Source organism: Leopardus geoffroyi, chromosome A3 (genome assembly GCF_018350155.1).
Source record: "Leopardus geoffroyi isolate Oge1 chromosome A3, O.geoffroyi_Oge1_pat1.0, whole genome shotgun sequence".
NCBI lineage: Eukaryota > Metazoa > Chordata > Mammalia > Carnivora > Felidae > Leopardus > Leopardus geoffroyi.
The window spans coordinates 109,031,498-109,055,173 of NC_059336.1; the positions used below are offsets into that span (position 1 = coordinate 109,031,498).

Here is a 23,676-nt window from a genome sequence, read left to right on the forward strand (position 1 = left end):
CGGCTTATTTGGAGGAAGTAACCTTGGAAATGAGAGAACTAGGCTGGAGGAGGAAACAATCCACATGGTTAGGAAAGGAAGAGCCACATTTAGGGGAGCATCTGAGGGACAAGGACAATGGAAACACTCAAGTGACTCCTGATCCTAGACAATCCTCCAAGGGTTAAGTCACAGAGGGCAGTTAGGTTGGGCTAGATTTTCCAGTTTCTCTCCTGAAAGATATTGGACCTTTATTTCCTAGGAATCACTCATTCAGCATTTCTGAGTACCTAACTTGTGCCAGGGGTCTGCACAGGAACTGGATGTGCAAAGATGAAAAGAGCAAAGTTCGTCTTCCAGCGTTTCTAGAACACTCTAGGAGGTTAAGTATAAAAGGGCCTTGTTGCAAAAAGAGAAAACAGCAACCAGAAGCTTGGAAGAATCCTCAGGGCTCCACAGAGGAAGTGAGCTGTGGCCTGAAGGGTTTTGATAGGCTTTTGTATGTATCTTTCAAGAATAAATGATAATGTGAAATAAACAGATCATCCCGAAAGGAAAGGGCTGGGAAGAAGCATGACATCATGACATATTATATGGGAGATTTAAAACATTTAACTGGAGCAGGAACTTATAGACCAGTCCCTTATAACTGTCAGGAAAGAAGCGTCTAGATGACAAATGAGTGTTAAGTGATCAAACTGACATTCACCCATGTGGAGCGTCTTCTTCTGACTGGCACCTTGCTAAATGGAAATGTGGGCTGCTGTTCTCGAATACCTAGTTAGGGGCGGACAGGGTGCACCCGCTTTTATCAGATTTTGCGCACCACATAAGGCTTCTTCCTAGAAGGCTACTTTTGATGGTTCCAAACCCTTTCCTCCCCTCAGCCTCTGTAGTTTTAAGGGCTGTGCGAGGTCTATCTGCAGGGATTTTAGAGGTTTTCCTCATTCTCTTCTGAAGAGAAGTAATAAAAGCATTTAAATTAGCGGGAGGGCGGTTAACACCCGCAGCCCTGGCTTCACTGCACGCCTCGTCACCACCCGGGTTCACTCAGCGCCTGGCTTCGGGGGAGCCGAACAACGTTAACCGCCGCCGGGCAGCAACGGCTCCCGGACAGCGCGCTGCGGACGTCGCGCGCTAGGGACTGGCAGGCCAGCGGCGAGTTCACACGGCGCAGGGAGGGGGGGGGGGCGAAGCCGAGCCGTGGGCGGCACTTGACGAACAGCCCTTGCAACCAATTGGAAGCCTGGTCGACTTTTCCCTCTGCCAATAGGGAGCGGGACCCAGGCTGAGGGGCGCTTCCCCCGGGCTGCGGCTGGATTCGATCCTGCGCGGCGGCAGCTAAGGCGGGGGCGGAGGCTCGGCCTGGGCGGCGGGGAGCGGATTAGGGGAGGAGGGAAGACCGGAAGCCACAGTCGCGTCCCCATCCTTAGATTCGCTCCCCCGGGCTGGGAGCGAAGACGGAGGAGGAGGAGGGAGAGGCTGAATGTTGGCTCCGTAATAAAGGGGAGCGGCCGCTCCGGAGCCTCCTCCCGGGGCGCCCCCTCATCCCGCCCGATCTCTGCACCCCCACTGGCTCCTGGGCGCCTGGCCCCCGCGGACGGCCCGGCAGCGCAGACCTTCGCTGAAGAGACGCGGCCAGTGGCGGGGACTGGCCGGCGGCGTCCGAGGCCCGCGCCCCGCCGCCACCCCCACCCGCTTGCCCGCCGGTCCCTCCGGCCGCCGCCATGTCCTCCTCCTCATCCTCTCCCAGGGAGGCGTACGAGGAGGACCGCGAGTACGAGAGCCAGGCCAAGCGCCTTAAGACCGAGGAGGGGGAGATCGACTACTCGGCTGAGGAAGGCGAGAACCGCCGGGAAGCGACGCCCCGGGGCGGGGGCGATGGCGGCGGCGGCGGCCGGAGCTTCTCACAGCCGGTAACAAAGCGCGGCGCCCTGGCCGCTGTGCCTGGCGGCTCCCTGGGAAGCCGGGCCGAGCGGCGGGGACTCGGCCCCGGGGCCTTCCGCGCGCCTCGTTGCCCTCTGCTGCTGCGCTGACCGCGTCGGGAAGCGCCGGCTCTTTCTTCTCTTCGGGGTTTTTATTCTTTGCCCTACCTGTTTCCCGCATCCCGACCTCGAACCCGGCTCCGGCCTGGCTGCAGGCCCCGCGTGCGAGTCGTCTGCCGGCCCTGAACTTGGGGAGGGTAGCCCGGCGGGGGCGGCGGGGCGGCGTTGCGTCCGCTCCCGGGGGGCTTCGGTGCGCGATAAGCTCTTTGTTAGTTCAACTCCTCCGGCTGCTGGCCGGCGTCGGGACGCCCCGCTCCCTTCTGCCCCTGTGCCCGCAGCATCTGCGCGCTGGTCACGGTCGCAGGATGGTTGTTGCGTCGGTTCCGCCGGGGTCTCTCTTCACCTGGGTCCTGAGCAGAGCCGTAACTGAATGACAAATTACGCCCTGGAGCTCACACCCTAGTTCGCCTGGAGGTCTAATTTCAAAATTTTTACTCTTGGCAGGCATGGTGCGCATGCTTTGCTACCCAGTTTTAGGATTATTGCTCAGTACAGATCTTAGCTCTTCGGTCAAAAAAACAAGTGTTGGTAGGTGTTAACACCACCCTTAGTTTCAAGTAAAACAAATCTTACAATCACCACAGTTCATGGACGGCTTATTCCAAATTTGCCCCACGAAAGGAAGGACTGAGCTCGGAATTGGATTAAACACACCTTCCTAGATTCTTGTTGCTTTTATCAGAAACGTTAGCTGGAGGCAGAAGGAATGTGAAAATCGTCTTATCCGCCGCAAGTAGTAACTCAGCTTCAGTTGCATGGAGACTTTAAGGAAACAAAGCAAAGCAAAAGTCTTTGCCCTTTTTTGGTGCACTTAATATGTGTTAGCGGTTTAGATGTCTTTTAAACATGTGACACATTTTAATTGATTTTTTGAAAGGAGACTTTTCCTGAAATTTAAGAAAATGTACACATATATTCTATTAAAATGTTTTCCACCCTTTATAAGAGGCCAGTGATAAGCTTTTTAGGTATTTGAATTTTTAAAAAATATTTATCTTGAGATACAGAGTGGGGGGGGGAGGGGCAGAGAGAGGGAGAGAGAGAATCCCAAACAAACCCGAGGGATCACGATCCGATCGGAGCTGAAATCTAGACTCTGGTGCCCAACCGGCTGAGCCACCCAGTGCCCCTAGCTATTTGAATTTTTATATAAAAAAAATTCTGGTCAGTAGTTACCAACGTTAGTTTCCCAATTTGAAACTGTGACATAGGTTTCAACACATTAGAAAAAAGGAACTTTTTCTTCCTCTAAGTTAATGTTTCCTTATAGCTAGATATGTATGACTTGATTTTTGTGCCTAGGTATTTGGCATACTCAAAATGTATCTTGGGCTTGCGCATTAAAAAATGCATGTCTTCTAAATGTTTCAGTTCAAAGCCAATTCCATTGTGGAAGTTTGGAAACAGGAATATTGTAACTGATCTTTTAGAAGGGTCAGTGTATTTCTTTTGCCACAAGTCTTGGGTTTTTTGTGCAGTAGCATGAAATGTCTTAAGTGTGTTGGAAAGATAACCTAAATTATTTACTTTAATGAAAAAAAATATTTTTTGAGAAACAGATTAAACATTAAGGCAATAGATTATTTTGCATGTTGGGAAGAAAATAATATATGCTTAATATATCCAAAGTGGATGGTATCTGGCAGTGGAAATAGTACTTGTCAGGGCTTGGGGAGAGTCAGGAGTCCTAGCTCACATATGATCTGTGTGCCTTTGGTAAAGTCAAATTTAACCCCTAGTCTTGAGTTCTTTTAGTATAAAAGTTGAGCCTTTCTATACCTGAAGTTGTAATTTAGTGATTAATGTAATGCAGCTTTTAAATTACCCAGGCAGGATCTAATAAATGCAGATTGAGTTATAAATTTTAATTTTTGTTTATTTACTGCTATTTTGTTTCTCAGAGTGTGAATTTCTTTTAACGGTAGGAGCAGTGCTGCACTGTGAAATCTAATGAAGGCTTATTTTTCCTGTGTTTAAACCTTTTTCTTCATGCGATTTTTGGTACTATTTTGAAATTATTGCAACTATGGAAACCTGTACATAATAAAATTTTATTAGGATAGGCATTCCCTGGATAAAAGTTTAATGTCTAGTGCGTCATCAGCCAGAAGTATGGTAATTTATCTAACTGAAATGGTTTTGGCTCAACCTCAGTTGTCCTACAGTCCAGCCAGAGAAGAAATACTTTGTGGTCAAACTGTTAAATAACAGCAAATGCAGATTAGGTACAATGATGGGCAATCTTTTCAACTCAGTTGGAGGTTTGTCAAGTGCAAAGTAAGTCTTCAAGGATTTACATTATTTAGCTTTTGATAATTAAGTTTCCATGAGTGCTTTAATCTATTTAATCTATTAATTTAATCTATTAATTAGATGTAAAGAGGAAAGAAAGTATTTAAGAAAAGCCATGTTTCTACAAATGCTCCTAAGTTAAAGATGAATTGATCACTGTGAATGATCATGATGTGTTAAGGTGTATAGAGAAGTGAGTTAGTAGTTCGGATATGAGAAATAAGACACTCTTCAAATTTATGTCTTCTGGTACTTAATTTGAAGACCAGAAATTCCTAGAGTGTTTCAGATTCACTGTGCTGCATTGTTGAACAAAGCTGGATTATGAAAGTTTGTGCTGTGTATTATAAGTTACTTTATTCTTGTGGAGTAAGTGGTGGTCTTAAATTTAGAAGTCATGACCTTCAACCTTCAAGATCATATGAATAGTAAATTTCTCTATCTGTTTATTTTTTAGAAAGCAGCTTGACTTCAAATATTAGGGCTTTACTTGGTGAAACCAATTGAAGAATTAAATTGAGAGGTTACCTAGAAAGATCTGCTTATATAAAGACTGATATCGATAAAAATTTATGGAATGCTAATTCATTTTGGAGACTTTCAAGTTTTTTTTTTTTTTTCACTGTCTTCTGCTAGTGAGTAAACAGGCAAATCAGATTGTTAAAGTGGCTTGTTTGCCGATGAGATGAAAATTTAAGTTTCTCAATGTTTAATAGATAGACTTGTAAGATGGCAAAATGTCATGATAAAAACGTAGATCCTAGGATTTCTTAGCGATATATATTATGTGGAGGAGCTAGTTTGAATTTAAGATACACTATCATACTTTAAGGATCTGAATTACAGAGATGTATAGGAATATTAATGATGGTTTATTAGATGAATACGGGATGGGGGATAAGGTGAGGTCACTTTGTTAGCTTAGTTCCCACAGGAAAAGTTTAGAGGCTGACAGTGAGCATAGTAAATACACCCTGGGGAATGAAAAAGCTAAAGGATGTGTGTGCCCTGGAGGTAAGCGCCAGAGTTTTAATTTTTAAGGCTTCTATAGCAATAAATGTCCTCTGTCTCTAGCTATGCTGCTGTTGTGAGGATTTTCAGGCCTTGTATTAGGAAAGAAGAGAAAGGTAGTAGGTTTTGTTATCTTTTGGTTTTAACAAGTGACTACATTTCTTCGTGTTAGTACATACAATGAAAAGAGCTTTTTAATGGACCTATAAGCCCACCCAAGGCAGGTGTTTTGGTTCTGCTACCAACAACATGCTTTGTGACTTAACCTCTCTGGAACTCAACCATCATGAGGAGGTTGGATCAGATGATCACTGTGATCTCTTAATTCATCAAAAAACAATACTTGAGCCCCTTTTATGTGCCAGGTGCTGTTGTCTGTGATGGGGTTATAAAAGTAAAGAAAAAAAAATTCCAGGGATGCCGGGGTGTCTCAGTTGGTTAAGCGTTGGTCTCTTGATTTCGGCTCCAGTCATGATCTCACAGTTTGTAGATTTAAGCCCCAAGTTGGGCTCTGCACTGATGGTGCAGAGCCTGGTTGAGATTCTCTCTGTCTCTCTGTCTCTGCCCCTTCCTGGCTTGAGTTCTCTTTTTCTTTCTGTCAAAATAAATTAATTTTAAAAATTCCATATCTAAAAATTTGTGACTCTATGTCATTTAATGCCTTTTTTTTTTTTTTTTTTTTTTTGCCTCTGAAATTGAATACACCTTTCAAAGCTTGTAGTTTCAGCCACAGCAACAATTCAGGTGAGCTTAAGCAAAACAAAAAGTTGGCCCGTGTAACTGAGAAAGCTAAGTTGTGGTCGCGGTTTCAGGCATGGCTGGATCTAGGGATTTAGATGATGTCACTGAAACTTGATTCTATTTGCTCTATTTCCTCCATGTAGTTATAAAACTAGACTTGCAATTTTTATAGCTAGCAAATAGAGAATACTCTTCTCTCCCCGGTGCCCATATTTATCCCTTCTGATCAACACTTTTTAGCTTCCCTAGCCCTGCAGCTAATCACTGGGCTACTTCTGAAGTTGGATAGGCGTGACTGTGTGATTGAAAATACCAGTGGAATAATACAGAGTTCAGGGTTGTGTATGTGTTTAACCAGAAGAAGGGGGAAGGGGATCTGGGTAGGCAAAACCAGAGAATCCCTGCTGCATGAGTAAAAAAGTAAAGGTTATTTTTTAAAAAGTTATTTGAATGGTATGGCTGTTCTTTTTAATTTTGCTCTGTTATGGGGTCAAGTGTACCTGAAAACTTAGGTAAGAAAATGAAAGGATTTCTCATATTTTGGATCTGCTGTATTGTTTCTTTAAAAAAAGAAAGAGACGAAGAGATGTGATTGTTTAGTTTAATTTAGTGAGAAAAATTATGTAGTTAACTCTAAGCATAGTGTGGGTTAAAAGATATTTTCAGCTGTCCCTTAAAACTCCTTTTTCCTTGGTCTATGTGCAGTATCCAAAGTAAAAGGGAAAACCTTAAATACCTAGAAATACTGTATTCATTTTTTGGTATAATATTGATAAATTCTTTTTTTTTTTTTTAATGTTGATGAATTCTAATGCATCCAGAGAATGATTACTAGAATAGAAAAAGACACTTGAAATCACATTATAAGAGGAATGACAAGAATGGGGGTGGGGCAAGGGGGATATTTAGCCTTTAGGGTATATTTAGGTGTGGTTTGAGAAATCATTACAAATAATTGGAGGTTTGTCATGTAGAAGAGGGAAATGTAGATAAGGGTAGGGGTGCCATTTAATATTTCCTTTTTTTTTTTTTTTTTATGTTTTTATTACTTATTTTTGAGACAGAGACAGAGCATGAGCAGGGGAGGGGCAGAGAGAGGGAGACACAGAATCTGGGGCAGGCTCCAGGCTCTGAGCTGTCAGCACAGAGCCCGATGCGGGGCTCGAACTCACGGAGTGTGAGATCATGACCTGAGGATGCTCAACCGGCTGAGCCACCCAGGTGCCCCAATATTTCTTGAACCCTTAATAACTCCATCTTGCACTGTACTAGACACTTTATTTTTGTTCCATTTAGTGTAATCTTACATGATAAGGATTTTTTTTTTTTAATAGTGAAACTGAGGCTCAAAAAGGCAGTTAGCTCAAGATCACTGGAGCCAGTGAATGTCCAAAGATTCAAACACTGGTCTGACTTCAAAGACCATTTTGGATACAAAGCTACAAGGAGACAGATTTGGATACATACGAAGAATTTTCTAAAAATATAATGGATTGTCTCATGAGTAGTATGTTTCCTGTCACTGGAAGTGTTTAAGGAGAAGCTGGATAAGCACTTGGCAGTAGTTCTGTGTCTGGTGTTGGGGATGAATGATTGAACTTGAGTTTGGTCTTTTTTATAATTCTGAGAGGGCAGAATAAGGTTGTTCAGTTGCTGTTGAGCAAGTGTTATGCTGTTAAGCACGTGTTGGGCATGGAGATGTTGGGAAAACAAAAAAGCCTAATAAGGACATTGTGCCTGGCCTTTGCCAGTTTACATTTATTTTACTATGTGAAGAGGCGTTAATGGGCCCTTCTCATTCCTCTCAGAAGCTTCACTTATACCCTCCTGAGCTTCCCTTCTTTTCAGTAGGGCTCAGTCTTCAATCTGCAATAGTCAAAATTAGCACTGAAAATTGGTATTATTGGAGTTTGTCCTTGAGATAACTTTTAAGGGGCTGAGAGTTTGGAATGGTATGACTAGACTGGTCGGTAGTCTGCCCAAGGGACCAAATAATGCCTCCATTATAGTTGACAAAGTTTGCCTAAAGAAGGACTAGGGTAACTTAAAAAAAAAAAAAAAAAAAAAAGTGTGTATAAATTGCAGGCATGTCTTCGTTTGCTGGGTGCTTATTTGGAATACTGTTTTTAGTCTGACAAGTAATGGACATAAATAGATGAAGAGGGATCCTAGAAATGGAAGGACTTTGGGCTTCTGTATGAGAAAGGATTAAAAAAAAACTTTGTTGAACTGGAGAAGACATGATCAAAGTGTTAATGTATGACAATGGGGCAAATAGTACTCATTTATTCACCAATTTCAGACTCAGATACATAGTATGATGCTTAAAAGAGGTAACTTTAGGGTAGGTAAAAGAAGCTGTACAGATTGCAGATTTCTTACCACCAGTATAAAGCATAAGTAGAGATAAGAAAATACTGATTTAAGAAAAGTTTTAGTATTGGGGGAAAAAGGGGGTTGTGAAAATATTGTTTGAAAAGATACCATTAATATATCAGTTTTATATTTGGAAACAGCCCTAGGGTTTTTTTTCTTTTTTTGTGGTCCCTCAGATGTGACTCCTTCAGGTTTTGTTTTGTTTTGTTTTGTTTTTCTTTATTTAAACTACAGAAAAGATGGGAAAATTTTAAGTTCAAGAAAAGGGGACATAATGTAAAGATTAGAGAAATCTCTATGAATGGCAGATTAATTGAGTGGAAATAGGGAAATACAGTGGATACAGGGTATGTTTTCTGCCTTGAGGTTGAGATAATCATATCTTCCCCTAAGTACCATATTGTTCGCATTTAATAAGTTCCTACTTCTGAAGAATGACTTAAGTCTGGAGCTATTCCATTTAGGAAATGTAATTAAATAATAATATATTAAAATCAGATATTTTTGAGGGATGTTAAAATTGGTCCTGAGATCCATTTCTTTGTGAGAAGACCAATTTGAAAAATAGTCATATTTTTTTAGCATTATATTCAAGACAGTGGCTATCCATGATGGGAAGGGAGGTAGGAAATGTATTCAACTGTTGGGTAGTGTTTTATTTATTAAAGTGGTTGGTGAGTTAATGACTATTTATATTGTTCCTCATACCTTATTATAGGCCTTAAATACATAATAAAATAATTTCCCAACTTTTTATTCTGTGAAATATTCAATTACATATGCCCTTCACCTAGATTCAGCAGTTTTTAACATTTTGCCATTTGGGATTTTATCTCCATATGTGTATATCTATATTTATATACATTTTTTCACCTAAACTGTGAAAGTTGGAGACATGATGACAGTCCATCTTTAAATGATCCCAGCTTTCCTAAGAATAAGGATATTCTTATCACATAAACGTTACTATTATAATGTTACCTAAGACAATAAATAGTTCTATTACATAATATAAAATCCTATCTCTATGTAAATTTCTCCATTTGTCTCTAAAACATATTTCTATAGTAGTTTTTATCCATTATAAAATGAAGACTCAAATAATGCCTTTGTTGTCTCTCTCTCTTTTTAAAATGTTTATTTTTGAGAGAGCACGAGCAGGAGAGGTACGGAGAGAGGTGGGGATAGAGGATCTGAAGCCAGCTCATTGCTGACAGCAAAGAGCCCCATGCAGGGCTTGAACTCACTAAGGGTGAGATTATGACCTGAGTTGAAGTCCTTCGCTCAACCGACTGAGCCACCTAGTCACCCCTGTTGTCTCTTTTTAGTCCTAACCTGAAATCCTCCTTCCACTATTTTTTTATAGTAGCTTTATTTATTTTTGGGACAGAGAGAGACAGAGCATGAACGGGGGAGGGGCAGAGAGAGAGGGAGACACAGAATCGGAAACAGGCTCCAGGCTCTGAGCCATCAGCCCAGAGCCTGACGCGGGGCTCAAACTCACGGACCGCGAGATCGTGACCTGGCTGAAGTCGGACGCTTAACCGACTGCGCCACCCAGGCGCCCCTTATAGTAGCTTTTTGAATAGTCTTGGCCAGTGAAGTTTTCTTTTGCACTTTTACCTTTGCCAGCAGATTTCTAGGGATCAACTGAGAGGACTGTCTTATTTCTTGACTTCTGTTGTTGTCTGATTATTTTTAGAGTAAAATTTGTTATTTATACTTTAAATATATTTAAATATATGCTCTACATTAGGTTTTAGCTATGATTTAGAACTCTTGTATAGTTGTCCATTTATGCTTAGTAGTTTAATGATGACAGTGCACATTTGGTTGTTGAGTTTCATTTAGGGAAAGAGTCTCATTTGTTAAGGTTGTAATAGTGTTGGGTTACATAGTGTACAATCAAAATGATTTATTTCAAACTTAGTGGCATGTAATGAATATCTGCTTGACTCAGCATAAGCGATTCAAATGAAATTCCAAGTATTGGATTAATATTTGCAGAGGACTAAATTTATTTGTTGAATTTGACAATAGTATAAGAGAGTAGTCCCATGGTTACTTTATATATTTAAATCAACTCTTTAAACTGTGACATAACATTTTTATTGGCAGTGCACAGGACTGTTATATTTTTCTAACAGTCTTTATAATATTATAAAGAGAAGTTGGCGAGTCTTTTAATATAGCCATAAAGACATTTAATTTTCTTAAAATAATTCTTAAGTTTTAATGATAAAACATTTATGCTTTTAGATTAGTCTGTTTGTAGGAGAAAAAACTTTTCATTTAATAGATTTTGAGTGTGTGTGTGTGTGTGTGTGTGTGTGTGTGTGTGTGTGGATCGTATATGGAAGTCATTTCTGAAGTGATGCAAGAGAGGTGCCCAGTGGCTTGTTGTAAAATACAGATTTTTGTCTTAATAAAACTTCAGGGGAGCCTGCGTGTCTTAGTTGGTTAAGTATCCAACTCTTGATCTCAGCAGGTCTTGATCTTAGGGTCATGAGTTTGGGCCCCGAATTGGGCTCCACACTGGGCATGGAGCCTACTTTAAAAAAAAAAAAAAATAGAACTTGGAAAAAAAAAAAAGAACTTGAATAAGTAAATGATAGAGCCATCTTCACTGTCAAAATAATTCTCATACATAGTCCATATACGTCTATTTTAAAACTACCTCCTGGGTGTACTCAAAAGATACAGAATATTCCAGAGAAGCCCAGGAAGGCTTGCATTTTTGAGCACTACTTGTTCATCAACAAAGATGGTACCTTGTATAAATTTAAGCTGTCAAGTGTGCTGCTTAAGTAAGCACAGTAGCTTTAAGTTAGTGTGGAACGAGATAACCAATTAAACAAGGACAAAAGATGATATAAAGTTTATAATTTTTGTATTAAAGAAACATTTTAAATTGGGATTTTTTTTGTTCATTTGGACTACTTGAGATTTTGATATTTTGTAATGAAATTATCAGTATATGATATAATTCCAGTCATAGCATACTCTGCATCTGTTGAAATTTTTTCTGAGATTTTATTGCAGTTGAAATAAGTTATTAATTTATGTTGTACTTCTTTTTATTTATTTTGAGAGAGAGTGTGCGTGCACAATGGGGGAGGTGCAGAGAGAGAGGGACAGAGAGAATCCCAAGCAGGCTGTGCACCTTCAGCACAGAGCCTGATGCGGGGCTCAAACCCCACACTGTGAGATCATAAGCTGAGCTGAAACCAAGAGCTAGCCCTGAACTATCTAGGCACCCCTATGTTGTACTTCTTATTAAGAGAAAATACCCCCTTCTAAGAAATCAAAATTTTCATGCCTAACAATTGATGATTTTTTTCTCAGGTCCTTTTGCTAACTTGTGAATGCAGTTTGGTTTGGAATTTTTTTGATGTTTGCTTTTTAATGCAGAATTGAAACTACTATAGATGTAATTTAGACCTTTAAAATTTTTAACTAGAAATTATTTTCTTTTGCTAGGAGGCAGGTGGAAGTCATCATAAAGTTTCTGTTTCACCTGTTGTCCATGTTCGAGGACTCTGTGAATCTGTGGTGGAAGCAGACCTTGTGGAGGCCCTGGAGAAATTTGGGACAATATGGTAAGGACCCTAGGGACTTCATGCAGATTGAAAACAGTATAGTAAAACAAGCCTTGCTTGCTTGCTATAATATAAGCTTTGATGTTTGACCATAGTATGTATTAAGTTTGCCTGTGACAGTATTTCTTTAGAACCTTTTAAGCCTCTTATTTTTTTCCTTCCTGGGATGATGCAGAGATGTATTTTTGTGGATCCATGATCACCTATCACTCCCCAGCCAGGCTATATGCAAAATGGGTAATTTCATCTTTTATCTGACTTTCAAATGAGTCCATGACTCCTTGTTAAACACTGCTTTCATGTTTGAATGAGTTTACACCCTTCATCTTTAGAGTTTCAAGTAGCGGTACTTAAATACTGATTTGTTGTTGTTTATTTTGGAATGTTTAAGAATTAATTGGCAACTAAAAGTGAGTAGATGAAGGGTAGGCATTATTTGCCTTAAGTGTGTGCTGCCAGGAGTTCATGCAGATCATGAGAAGTCAGTGTTTTATCCTAGTTTCTTTTTGTGTTTTGTATTCACTCAGTCTCCTCCTTTCTCTTCCATAGTTAGCGTATGCTTAAGAATATTGACTCAAATGAAAATATAATCAGAAAAGTGAATGTACTGCCAAAAATAGACACTCAAAAATTCTTTCTAAATTATTTTTGGAGTGTGCCCGGCTGTTGTTCTCTTATTAGTATGGATAGTCTAGAGTTGATTTTATTTTATTTTTTCCTTGGTGAATACGTTGGTTAGAGGCATCAGAGACACAGTCTAAGTCAAAATACATAAACAGGGGAGAGATTTCAGTGTATTTGCTGAGATAACTTGATTGCTTCAATTTTATGGAAATTTATGTGGAGTTTTGGGTATTGAAAGGATGCATAAATAGATGGTGAGAGAGTGAGCAGAGATGTCCAACAGAAAGGAATCATTGCCTCAAAGGAATAGTAGAGTTAGGTGACACCTTCCATCATGGCATCTTTTTTAATTTCTTTGATGATCTTACAGAGAGGTGGGTGACGTGGCAAACCTGTTATCCTCAACTTATGCACCTTAGAGACCACTGTTACGTATTGTTTATTCTTGGATGTACAAATTGGCAGTCCACATGGGCAGAGGAAAGCCCGTTTCTTGAAATGTCATTCAGATGACTACATCACTGTTTAGTCATTTGAAGAGGATATTGGAAATTAAGTTTGTCGGGAACATTATATATTGAAGCAAACTTAGACCTTATTTAGATTTGCACGTTGGTACTAGACTAACCCCGTGGGTTGCGTTGTCCTATGGGATTAGAAAGAGATGGTTATTTCTGGTTTATTTTTTATTTGGCAATTTTATTTTAGGCTTTTAAAGTGATTTCTTTAAAGCCAAGAGATACTGGAGTCCTGTCAGAAAACAGGTCAATGAGCAAATACCGGTGGGAACTTTAGAGCAATCATAACTATATTGACATTTTTATGTTAATTATGACGCAAGATTTGAATGTTCGGCCTTAAAGAAATAGAACTATTTGTGGAAGTTGTTGAATTATTTGAATCACTTCTTTTTTTTTTTTTTTTCTTTTTTTTATGTGAATCACTTTTTTTTTTTTAATTTTTTTTTTTTTTAACGTTTATTTATTTTTGAGACAGAGAGAGACAGAGCATGAACAGGGGAGGGGCAGAGAGAGAGGGAGACACAGAATCTGAAACAGGCTCCAGGCTCTGAGCTGTCAGCACAGAGCCCGACGCAGGGCTTGAACTCACGGACCGTGAGATCATGACCTGAGCCGGAGTCGGACGCTTAACCGACCAAGCCACCCAGGCACCCCTCGTGAATCACTTTTGAGTGGCCTGTATACTTTTTGATATTTAGTCCATGGTAAAGTGTTTTATATGTGAATGTAATTCTGTTAATTTGCATAGTACATCATTCTGCCCTCAGGATTGGTAGTTTTGTGGATAAAAAAGTCGTGAAATAATTGGAACAAATTAGTGTAAAATTAAAAGTTTAATTGGCATAAATATGTGCACTAGGAGTTTTAATTGTGTGAAATGATCTTGAATAAGAGGTGGCTGCTGTTAAAACTGAAAGAACCCTGAACAGCCTCCGGTGAGGAGTAGGTGTTTTGCTTCAAAATGTTGCATTTATAGAACCTTTCTGTGTTTGTTTATTTCTTTAGTGGTGTGTGTGGGATTATAGAGATTATATAGAAGCTGCTCATATAAAAATGTGCGTCACCAAGTTCAACATCGAGTAAGTTTATACCTGAAAACTAGATGCGTAGGAAAGAAGTTGAGGAGAAACTATAAGATGTTGAGAATGGTTGTGTCAGTCTAATAAAATTCTGTATATTTGTTGTCTTTATTCTGTGGTATATTCATCTGTTAGGATCAAAAGAATGTTTAAAAAGATGTACTCTCTCTTCTTCCCTTTTCCCCTTCCATTAAAGGAGAGCATGCTAGGTATAATTAGCTATATTGGTTTAATATTTTAAAACAAACCTTTTGGGACCCATTTTGTATAATAAAATCTTTTGCCTCCTCCAGCTTTTGTTTAAATATTAGTAAATGTGTTTTGAGTTATAAGTTGAAAGCACTGACCCTACCATGTCCCTTAGCCCTTTTATTTTTTCTTTCTTTGTTATTCTCATATCTTCCTCATTATGCTTTTCAAGATTTCTTAAAAATTACGTGACAGATAATTTAGGTGCATTCTAAAATGTCTGCAACATTCTAATTTTCCCTTCTTTATCTTCATGTGATGCCACTTTTTCACTTCTAAGTCTGTGCTTCTAGCTCACTTCTTATTGTAGTTACCATAGAAGGCAGTTTTACTAAGACCAAGTCTATGACAGGTCAATAAAAAATTTATTTTTCAACCTTTATAATTTTCTGTGTTCCAAAGAGTCAAAGGGCATTATTAACATACTTACTTGGTAATACTATTTAGCTATTCAACCACCTTATATTTGTGGGAGGAGAATGTTTATTCTTTAATTTCTTTTGTTCTTTTTTTTTTTAGATTTTTTAATGTTTACTTATTTTTGAGAGAGAGAGACAGAGCACCAGCAGGGGAGGGGCAGAGAGAGAGGGAGACACAGAATCCAAAGAAGGCCCCAGGCTCTGAGTTGTCTGCACAGGGCCTCATGAGGGGCTCGAACCCACAAACGCGAGATCATAACCTGAGCCGAAGTTGGACACTCAACCAACTGAGTCGCCCAAGTGCCTCCTTTAATTTCTTTAGCATAGTCCTGATTCCAGGGTTTTCTGTTTTTTTGTATGCACGACTTCAGAACTTCATCAAGAAGTTTCTAAAAATAATATTTCTTTCCTGGAATTTATATTTTATATTCATAATTGATAATTCTTTATCTTACTGTTTCAATAGTTTAAGTTTGAACAATGTGGCTGGGGAGAGCTAACAAGCCTCATAGACCAACAGATATTGATTGAATGCCTGTTACGTGTCAGCTCTGTTTCTAGATTCTGAGGATATGAAGATGAATGAGGCGAGGCAAGCAGTTTGTATTCAGTAACTATAATCTTGACAACAGTCTTTCACATTTTATAAATGAGGAAAGGTGAAATTCATAAGAAACTGCATACTATGCCAGGCTACAAAGTGGTCTGTTTCTTACTAGTAAATCATTTGCTGCTTTCTAAAGGGTAGCGGTAGGTCTAGATGCCTGATTCAGAAATAGTGCTGTCACTGAGTACCTGACCTGATGCTCTTTCTGCAGCCTTCTGCTATTATAATTGTATTTTATAATTATATAATTTATAATTTTAATTATATTTGTAATTATATTATATATATAATTATATTATAATTATAATTATAATTATAATTGTATTGTATAATTGTATTTCTGCTAATTGTATTTTAAAACCTTTTTTAAGGTGCTTGTTCTTATGAATAGAGGACGTAATATTTCCCCTGCTGTGATCCATGTGCTTTGATTTCTTTCTTCCCTCCCTCTCTTCATTGCTTTGTTTTTCATTTCACGTGTTAAAATATGTTCCTCCCCAAGAGTATAACAATGAAATGTAAATAACTTCACCCTCTTTGTTCACAGACAACCATGATTATCATCATCTGATGAATATCTTTTCATGGATTCTTTAATATTTAAAAAATATTTTGGAAGAGATTATTTGTGTAAAATTTGGTTGGTTTGCAGTTGTTTCTATGTATATTTTAATTCTCTTGTTTTTAGTAAGATAAGCGAAATTTTATAGTCCTTGGTTATTATTAGTGTGGGCACTTATTTATTTGGAAAATACAGTAGAGGTAGTAGTTTCTGTTGTTAAAGGTCCCATCTGCTAACTTTCTGTTCAGTTTTATCTCCGCTGGTTTCTGTATCTAGAGATTTTCTAGTATTGCTTGGGAGTGGCAGCCTGAAGAATAAACAGGGAGGCGTCATTGGTAACTGATAACAGAATTGTGCTTGAGGAAGGCAAAAGATGGAAAACCTTTCTGTCACAGGAGGATAAGCTTTCACATATGAACCATCTGCCTGGTGTACCACAGTTTATAAGAATTAACTAACATTAGGGGTGCCTGGGTGGCTTAGTCGGTTGATTGTCTGACTTTGGCTCAGGTTGTGATCTCATGGTTTGTGAGTTGGAGCCCCACATCAGGCTCTGTGCTGACAGCACGCTTTGGATCCTTTGTCCTCCTCTCTCTCTGCACCCCCCCCCCCCGAATAAATAAACTTAAAAAAAAAAAAAGAATTGACTAACATTGAATATAGGTAGTGAAGAATACTAATCTGTATGATTTGACACATTTTTATTAGAGTCTGCCTTTCCTTGATTGAGAATAAATGTTAACTGAATTTATTCTTTCGGTATTCCTTCCCAATCTGCCTTTCAGCTATGTTATGATGATGCCATTTAAACGGCAGGCTCTAGTGGAATTTGAAAACATAGATAGTGCCAAAGAATGTGTGACCTTTGCTGCGGATGAACCTGTGTACATTGCTGGTCAACAGGCTTTTTTCAACTATTCTACGAGCAAAAGGATCACTCGGCCAGGAAATACCGATGATCCATCAGGAGGCAACAAAGTTCTTCTGCTATCAATTCAGAATCCTCTTTATCCAATTACAGTGGTATGTATTTTAGTATGATAAACTAAATTAACAGTGACTTTGAAATTTGCCTTCAGAGTGACTAACCTATAGTTTTCTTCACTGCCATCTAGGTATTTAAAAACAGTGTTTTTTTAAAGAATTTTTAAAATGAATCTTAATTTTGACTGTCATGTTTAATGAACAAAGAAATGGCAAGCACCAAAGGTTAAAAGGTCAGAAGTGCAGTGGTCATAATTAAATAAGCACATTTAAAAATTTTTATTATTTAGCATCAGAGTTAACTCTGTTTCTGATAAGGAATTAGACTTGTTAGAAGTGATCCAAGAAATTTGTTTCACTCATGTGCCAGTATGTGTGTTAAGAGTGTCTACTAGGTAAGGACAGAATCCCATAGTATATAATAAAATGCATATATTATTATAAGTGGTTTTGAGATAATTTATTAAAAACCTGTCTGATTTACTTAAAATTCCCTGTTTAACTCTTTAAAAAAGTGGTATTAACAGAATTTTTACAAAGGATTCATGTCCTGAACCAGTTAAGTTTTCTACTTCATAATCACATGATGTTTCATAATAAGCTAGTGACAAGGACACTTTAATTTTGTGACGAATAGAATATCACAGTGAGGGAAGCTTCAATTAGAATGATACGTGGCGCCTGTGTGGCTCAGTCGTTTAAGTGTTTGACTTTGGCTCAGGTCATGATCTCACAGTTCCTGAGTTTGAGCCCCACATCGGGCTCCCTGCTGACAGCTCAGAGCCTGGAGCCTGCTTCAGATTCTGTGTCTCCCTCTCTTTCTGTTCCTCCCCCGCTTGCACTCTGTCTCTCTGTCTGTCTTTCAAAAATAAATAAACATTAAAAGAAAATAAAAAGTAAAAATAAAAAAAAACAATGATTTCTAGTAAAGGGCACCTGGGTGGCTCCTCTGAGCATCTTACTTAGGCCCAGGTCATGATCTCGCAGTTTGTGAGTTCAAGCCCCACATCAGGCTTGCAGAGCCCACTTCAGATCCTCTGTCCCCTCTCTCTGCCCCTCCCTTGCTTGTGCTCTCTGGGAAAGAAAAAATGATTTCTATATGATACTGGGACATAAACTAAAAACAAAGCATGAGATACTATTTAAATTTTGTTAGATATTATTTACCTCTGTATTATTTCTAGACTTATTAATAAGCAGTATTAATATGTGTTTTGGGAGAAAGAATGTTCCTAATCTAGTACAAGTACTCTGCTTTGCTTATTGTTGTATCCCTAGTACCTAATGGTGCCACTGTATAATTGTAGGTGCTCAAGAAATTTGACAGTTGAAGAATTGTTCTTAAGGGGGTTTTTAATTTCTCTCTTACTTAATTTAGGGATCTTGTTTGCTGACATCTAACATTGTATAAATGATCTTTCCTGAGTCTTTCCTCTATAGTCATTGTCCCTTGAAAAATGAATACTGAGTTGATCTATTACTACCCCTTAATAAATATTTATTACTATAATTCAAGTGATTATAATATTAAACATTCCAGAGTCACATTTGGAAAACAAACCATTAATTGATTATAGTTTTGGCTTATTTATTGTGTATTGTCAGATATTATTTTAAGTACCTGTTAAAATAAGAATTGAGGGTTTATTTAGGAGATAAAATAGGTACGAGTCTTCTTGAAATGTTTCATTATAACTTCTCTAATGTTGGGTATATTGTATAGGTGAGGAAGTAACTTTAGAAGGATAACAATTTTTAAAAGTTTAATTAGTAATGAATCGAAATGACATCTTGACAGGTGTCTTTTTAGTAAAAAAAAAAAAAAGCAGGGTGAAACTTTGTTGTTTTTCCAAGTATAAAATGTGAAGAAATCTTGTATGTGAAGAAATCTTGTTTTCTTTCCTTTATAGGATGTTTTATATACAGTATGCAACCCTGTTGGAAAAGTACAACGTATTGTTATATTCAAGAGAAATGGGATACAAGCAATGGTTGAATATCCTTTGATTGTAAATTTTTTAATTGATGTATATGAATGCTGTGTAATATACGTCTTACTTTTAACTGCTTAATGATATCTGGACAAGTGGTATTTATTCTCTGTTCCTCCCCCAAAATCTATTTGTCTTAGATTTAAAAACTGCAGTGCCCACAGATAATAACTTGCTACCTAAAACATTCCAGTGCTTCATCTCATAGTGTGCTTTGTCTTTTTAATGGGAGAAGAAATAACATTATTTGATAATATGTACATCTCTACCTTTTTAAATGTATCCTAAATGGACTTTTCTGAATCTCTCCTTAAAATAGGTGGTTTGGAAGTACCAAAACTTTAGAGTCAGTAAAACTATTCTTACCTTTTTTTTATTGACTCTTTTAAATGGTCTAGGTTTATATAAGAACTTTTCTTTGTTAGATATGTGATATGTTGAGTAAAAAGAACAAGTAGCAAAATAGTATGTACTGTATAATCCCATGTAAACAAAAGAATAATAACTACCCTTGCCCCACATCCTATATGTACATGTGTATGCATAGAAAAATGTAGGGATATACAGCAAATTCTTAATGGTGCTTACTTCTAGCAAGGTATTTTTGCCCTTTTTTTAAAAAACCACGTTGGTGGGGTTGTTTTTTTTTTTTTTTTAACAATATATAGACTCAAGTAATTTTTGAAAACCAACAAAGTGAAGATAGTTTAATGGTTATAAAACCCTGTCTTCTCAGGAATATAATCAAATATTTGTTTTATATAACTTTGGTTTTGTTGTAATGTTTTTCCTACTTTTTTTTTTTTAACTGTTTATTTTTGAGAGAGACAGAGTGTGAATGGGGGAGGGGCAGAGAGAGAGAGAGAGAGAGAGAGAGAGAGAGAGAGAGAGAGATACGGAATCGGAAACAGGCTCCAGGCTCTGAGCCGTCAGCACAGAGCCCAACGCGGGGCTCGAACTCACGAGCTGTGAGATCATGACCTGAGCCGAAGTTGAACGCTCAACCGACTGAGCCACCCAGGCACCCCTGTTTTTCCTACTTTTAAGAGTAAAATATTTCCTGTTTCGAGATAGCAAACTGTCCTTTGCCTGGGAATGTAACCATGCTCCATTTTCCCTCTTCCTTTCAATTTATGAAGTACTTCAGGTGACTTGGAAGGATTAAGGTAGTTTGGTTTATTATGTTTTCTTTGGCACCCTTGATTTTGAAAATAAGTACTCCTAAAATTCATCTAGAAATTTTATTGGTAAAACATTTCTAGAAGTGAGAGTTCTGATTATTTTCAGTCCTTTTCTGAGGCAGCGAATAATGATAAAATATTGGATACGTTAAACCAAATTTCCTTAATAGAGCTTATGTTTGAATCAGTCCTTTGTGCCCAGAAAGCTAAAGCAGCACTCAATGGAGCAGATATATATGCTGGATGTTGCACACTAAAAATCGAATATGCAAGGGTAAATATTTTTTCAACACTTCGCCAAAGAAATATTTATGCTTTGGATATACAATTTGAGCTTACTTTCTTTTTAATCTTAACAGCCAACTCGTCTAAATGTTATTAGGAATGACAATGACAGTTGGGACTACACTAAACCATATTTGGGAAGACGAGGTAAGTATTTTATGCATTTTAGAATGTGTTTACATCTGCTGACAAATTTTTACATGCAGTTAGATTCCTTTTTCCTGAGGTGAGCTAGTTCATTCAAATGAAAACCTTGTTGGTGAATGCTTTTGTTGCTAAAGGCCATGTAATGCTGGAAAATAACCTTGAAATTAGTGCCCCCTACTGGTATGTACGGAGTTATTTATATTTAGTTCAACCAGGAGCCCACACATACAGGCACGCCCGCAGTTCAAGGACTTGCATTTCTCCAAGCAGCTCTCTCTCTTTGGAGGAGAGGAAACTGATTCAGAATATTCCTTACAAACTGCAAACTTGCACACTGCTTCTCTATGGAAAGGACTTTTCCCCCAAGCTGGACAAGGCATTAAGAAGGATAGAGGACTCCAGCAGGCTGACTCTACACTTCATCATGCACAACATCGGCATCAGCAGAAAGCCCTCTGAAAAACTCAGACTTGCAATTCACCTTGACTGCATACTGCATGCACCATCACCCCAAGTTTTTAAAGGAGGACACTTAACAGTACTTCAGACTTGCATGGGATGAACACCATGATAGACTGTGCCCATTTATTTCAAGTTGTATGTATATATTGGTCTGATTTCCCTTAAGGTTTCAGTTGTAGAATTTAAGATTTTTCACTAACGGGTACTAGAACTTTATCTATGATGTTGTAAATCTTAACGCCCATTACTGTAACTGTTTGCAGCCTAGATTCAAATTGTTAATTGGCAAATAACCAGGGCCAGATTATCAACAGGTCTTAAGAACTGCTTATGCTCAACCAATCCACACAGATATTAGAAAGAAAAGGAATAGAAAGGTGCACACACCTGCTGCACCTAAGTTTACTCTTTTGGTTTTTTTTTTCCTTAACTGTGGACATTGACTAGATTAACCTGATGATGAAAAGATGCATTATATGTAAAAGACGATCTCTGTGTGGTTTGATTTTTTTTTTTTTTTTTTTTTTTTTTTTTTTTTTGTAAAGTGGCTGTTCATAAGTTGTCACTTTTTGTAACAATTTAAGGTTATCACTCATGTTAACTTGTGTAACTAGAAATTTTGACATTTCAAATGTAGGTGAAAGTAACATGTCTGTTCAAGGTAAACAATATTTAAACTTGATAAATCTTAAAGTAAGAGCATTTCATTTGAGATGCATTTTCACCTATAACTGATAAATGCTAGGTTTCATGAGCATAGATCTGACTGATAAAATTGTTCAACTAACTGTGTGGCAATTCTGGAATATACAAATTAAAATGTGGATCTTGTAAAAACAAGGGGGCTGCAGTATTGGCTACACCTCAACTACAATATTAGTGTTGGAACCACGTGTTGAAAAAACTCACCAAGATGAGGATATCTGTAAAAATCCACAAAGTAGGAAAAATTTTTATGGCATCCAAAATATCGTGGGCAGTAGGTACTCTATAGTGCATGTATGTATTCTTGCCAAAAGAAAAAAGAAGACAATGTGATGATCTTTTGCATGTTCAAATATTTAGGACTTTGGGTGATTGGCCCCTTAATTCTCAATTCTTAGGAAATCATCTTGTCTTATGCATGGGGTTGCAAACTGGTTTGTATTATAATGCAGCTTCGGCTGGACCCCATGTTTTTCACTACTCACAAATCCACTTGGCATAGGCTTAGTACAGTTGAATACAGCACTGGAAAACAAAGCCTTAGTACTCAAACAATAGAACAAGTGGTTGATGAGAAATCTCTCACTTCTGTCAAATTATAGTCAGTTATTGAACACTTTTTTTTTTTTTTTAAACTCTTTTGAAATAGCTCTGGTAACCTTTCTCTTAATGTCTCTTAAAACATTGTAGATATGTTTCTTATTAGTGTTCACATCTGTTCTTTTAGAAGGTCTGAAGTTTATGCAGAGCCAACTTAGATTAGTTTTTCATACAAGTAATTAGTGTCAGAAAAGGTTACAAATGGGTGAGATAGATATTTAAATAGCAAAATATAAAGAAGTAAAGTAGAATTTTACTTGGTTATGTTTCAAGGGAAAAACTCTTGTTTTCTAAATCCTTACAGATACTTGTCTGGTGAAACCATACCAGTTTACATTTTTGAAGTCTTGTGACTTCCTCTTGTACTCAAGTTGATACTGAATTGTAACTTTTTTTTAAGGTTATTCATTTATTTTGAAAGAGAGAACACAAGAGACAGCATGAGTGGGGTAGAGGCAGAGAGAGAGGGAGAGAGAGAATTCCAAGCAGGCTCCATGCTTTGTGCCGGGCCCGACGCAGGGCTCATTCTCATGACCCTGAGATCATGACCTGAACCAAAATCAAGAGTCAGACACTTAACCCACCGAGCCACCCAGGCATCCTGTGAATGAATTGTAACTTTTTCTACTAAAAAGAGCTCTGTAATAAATATAACCTCATTTTTAAAAGTCCTTTTCAGCCCAAACTACATTTTAGTGTGAAAAATTCTTAGCCTGGACTCCAGAGAATCACTACAGAAACGTTAAGCAAAACTTGTCTATGTGTACATCTTTTTGGGGAGAATGTACACAGATTCCATCAGATTTCAGATGAATTCATGAAAAGTTTCAAACTACTATTTATAGACTGATGTAATTAGTGTTTGACTCTTCTGCACACTTCTGTTTTATGTGACCTTATATTAGGTAGTTAATGCTTCAAATCCAAAGAACTATTAATAATGACAATATTCGGCTGAAAGATACCTTAGGAGATTATCTACTCTTAACTCCTTCATTTTATTAATGAAGGTTGTGAGTTTATGTAATTATCCAGTGAATTAGTGTTTACGTTGGAATCTTCTGATTCCCAATCTCTAGTGCTCTTTCCTTTATAGGACACTGTTAACTATATCAATAAAACTGAGTCATGAAGACATTATTGTGGTTTTGGTTTAAGATTGCTTAGATCAGATGAGGAATTGTATGTAGTGTTGGGTGGCATACTTAAGTAGAGGA

At 38.0% G+C, this 23,676-nt stretch overlaps 2 protein-coding genes across 4 annotated transcripts in view; one reads left to right on the forward strand and one right to left on the reverse strand.

Moving 5' to 3' along the window:
* The window catches only part of GALM (galactose mutarotase), a 115,107-nt gene extending 112,754 nt beyond the window's left edge, over window positions 1–2,353 (reverse strand). Inside the window, exon 1 of the mRNA XM_045447099.1 lies at window positions 2,073–2,353. Coding sequence (XP_045303055.1) covers window positions 2,073–2,085 — 13 coding nt within the window. The 5' untranslated portion in view covers window positions 2,086–2,353. The remainder of the gene's footprint in view (window positions 1–2,072) is intronic.
* The window catches only part of HNRNPLL (heterogeneous nuclear ribonucleoprotein L like), a 38,092-nt gene continuing 15,751 nt past the window's right edge, over window positions 1,336–23,676 (forward strand). For 2 of the 3 annotated variants that reach the window (XM_045447097.1, XM_045447096.1), the window contains exons 1-6: window positions 1,336–1,895; window positions 11,925–12,043; window positions 16,890–17,127; window positions 18,999–19,084; window positions 20,438–20,534; window positions 20,620–20,692. In XM_045447097.1, coding sequence (XP_045303053.1) covers window positions 1,707–1,895; window positions 11,925–12,043; window positions 16,890–17,127; window positions 18,999–19,084; window positions 20,438–20,534; window positions 20,620–20,692 — 802 coding nt within the window. In that variant the 5' untranslated portion in view covers window positions 1,336–1,706. The remainder of the gene's footprint in view (window positions 1,896–11,924; window positions 12,044–16,889; window positions 17,128–18,998; window positions 19,085–20,437; window positions 20,535–20,619; window positions 20,693–23,676) is intronic. The other variant, XM_045447095.1, reaches the window with a different exon arrangement.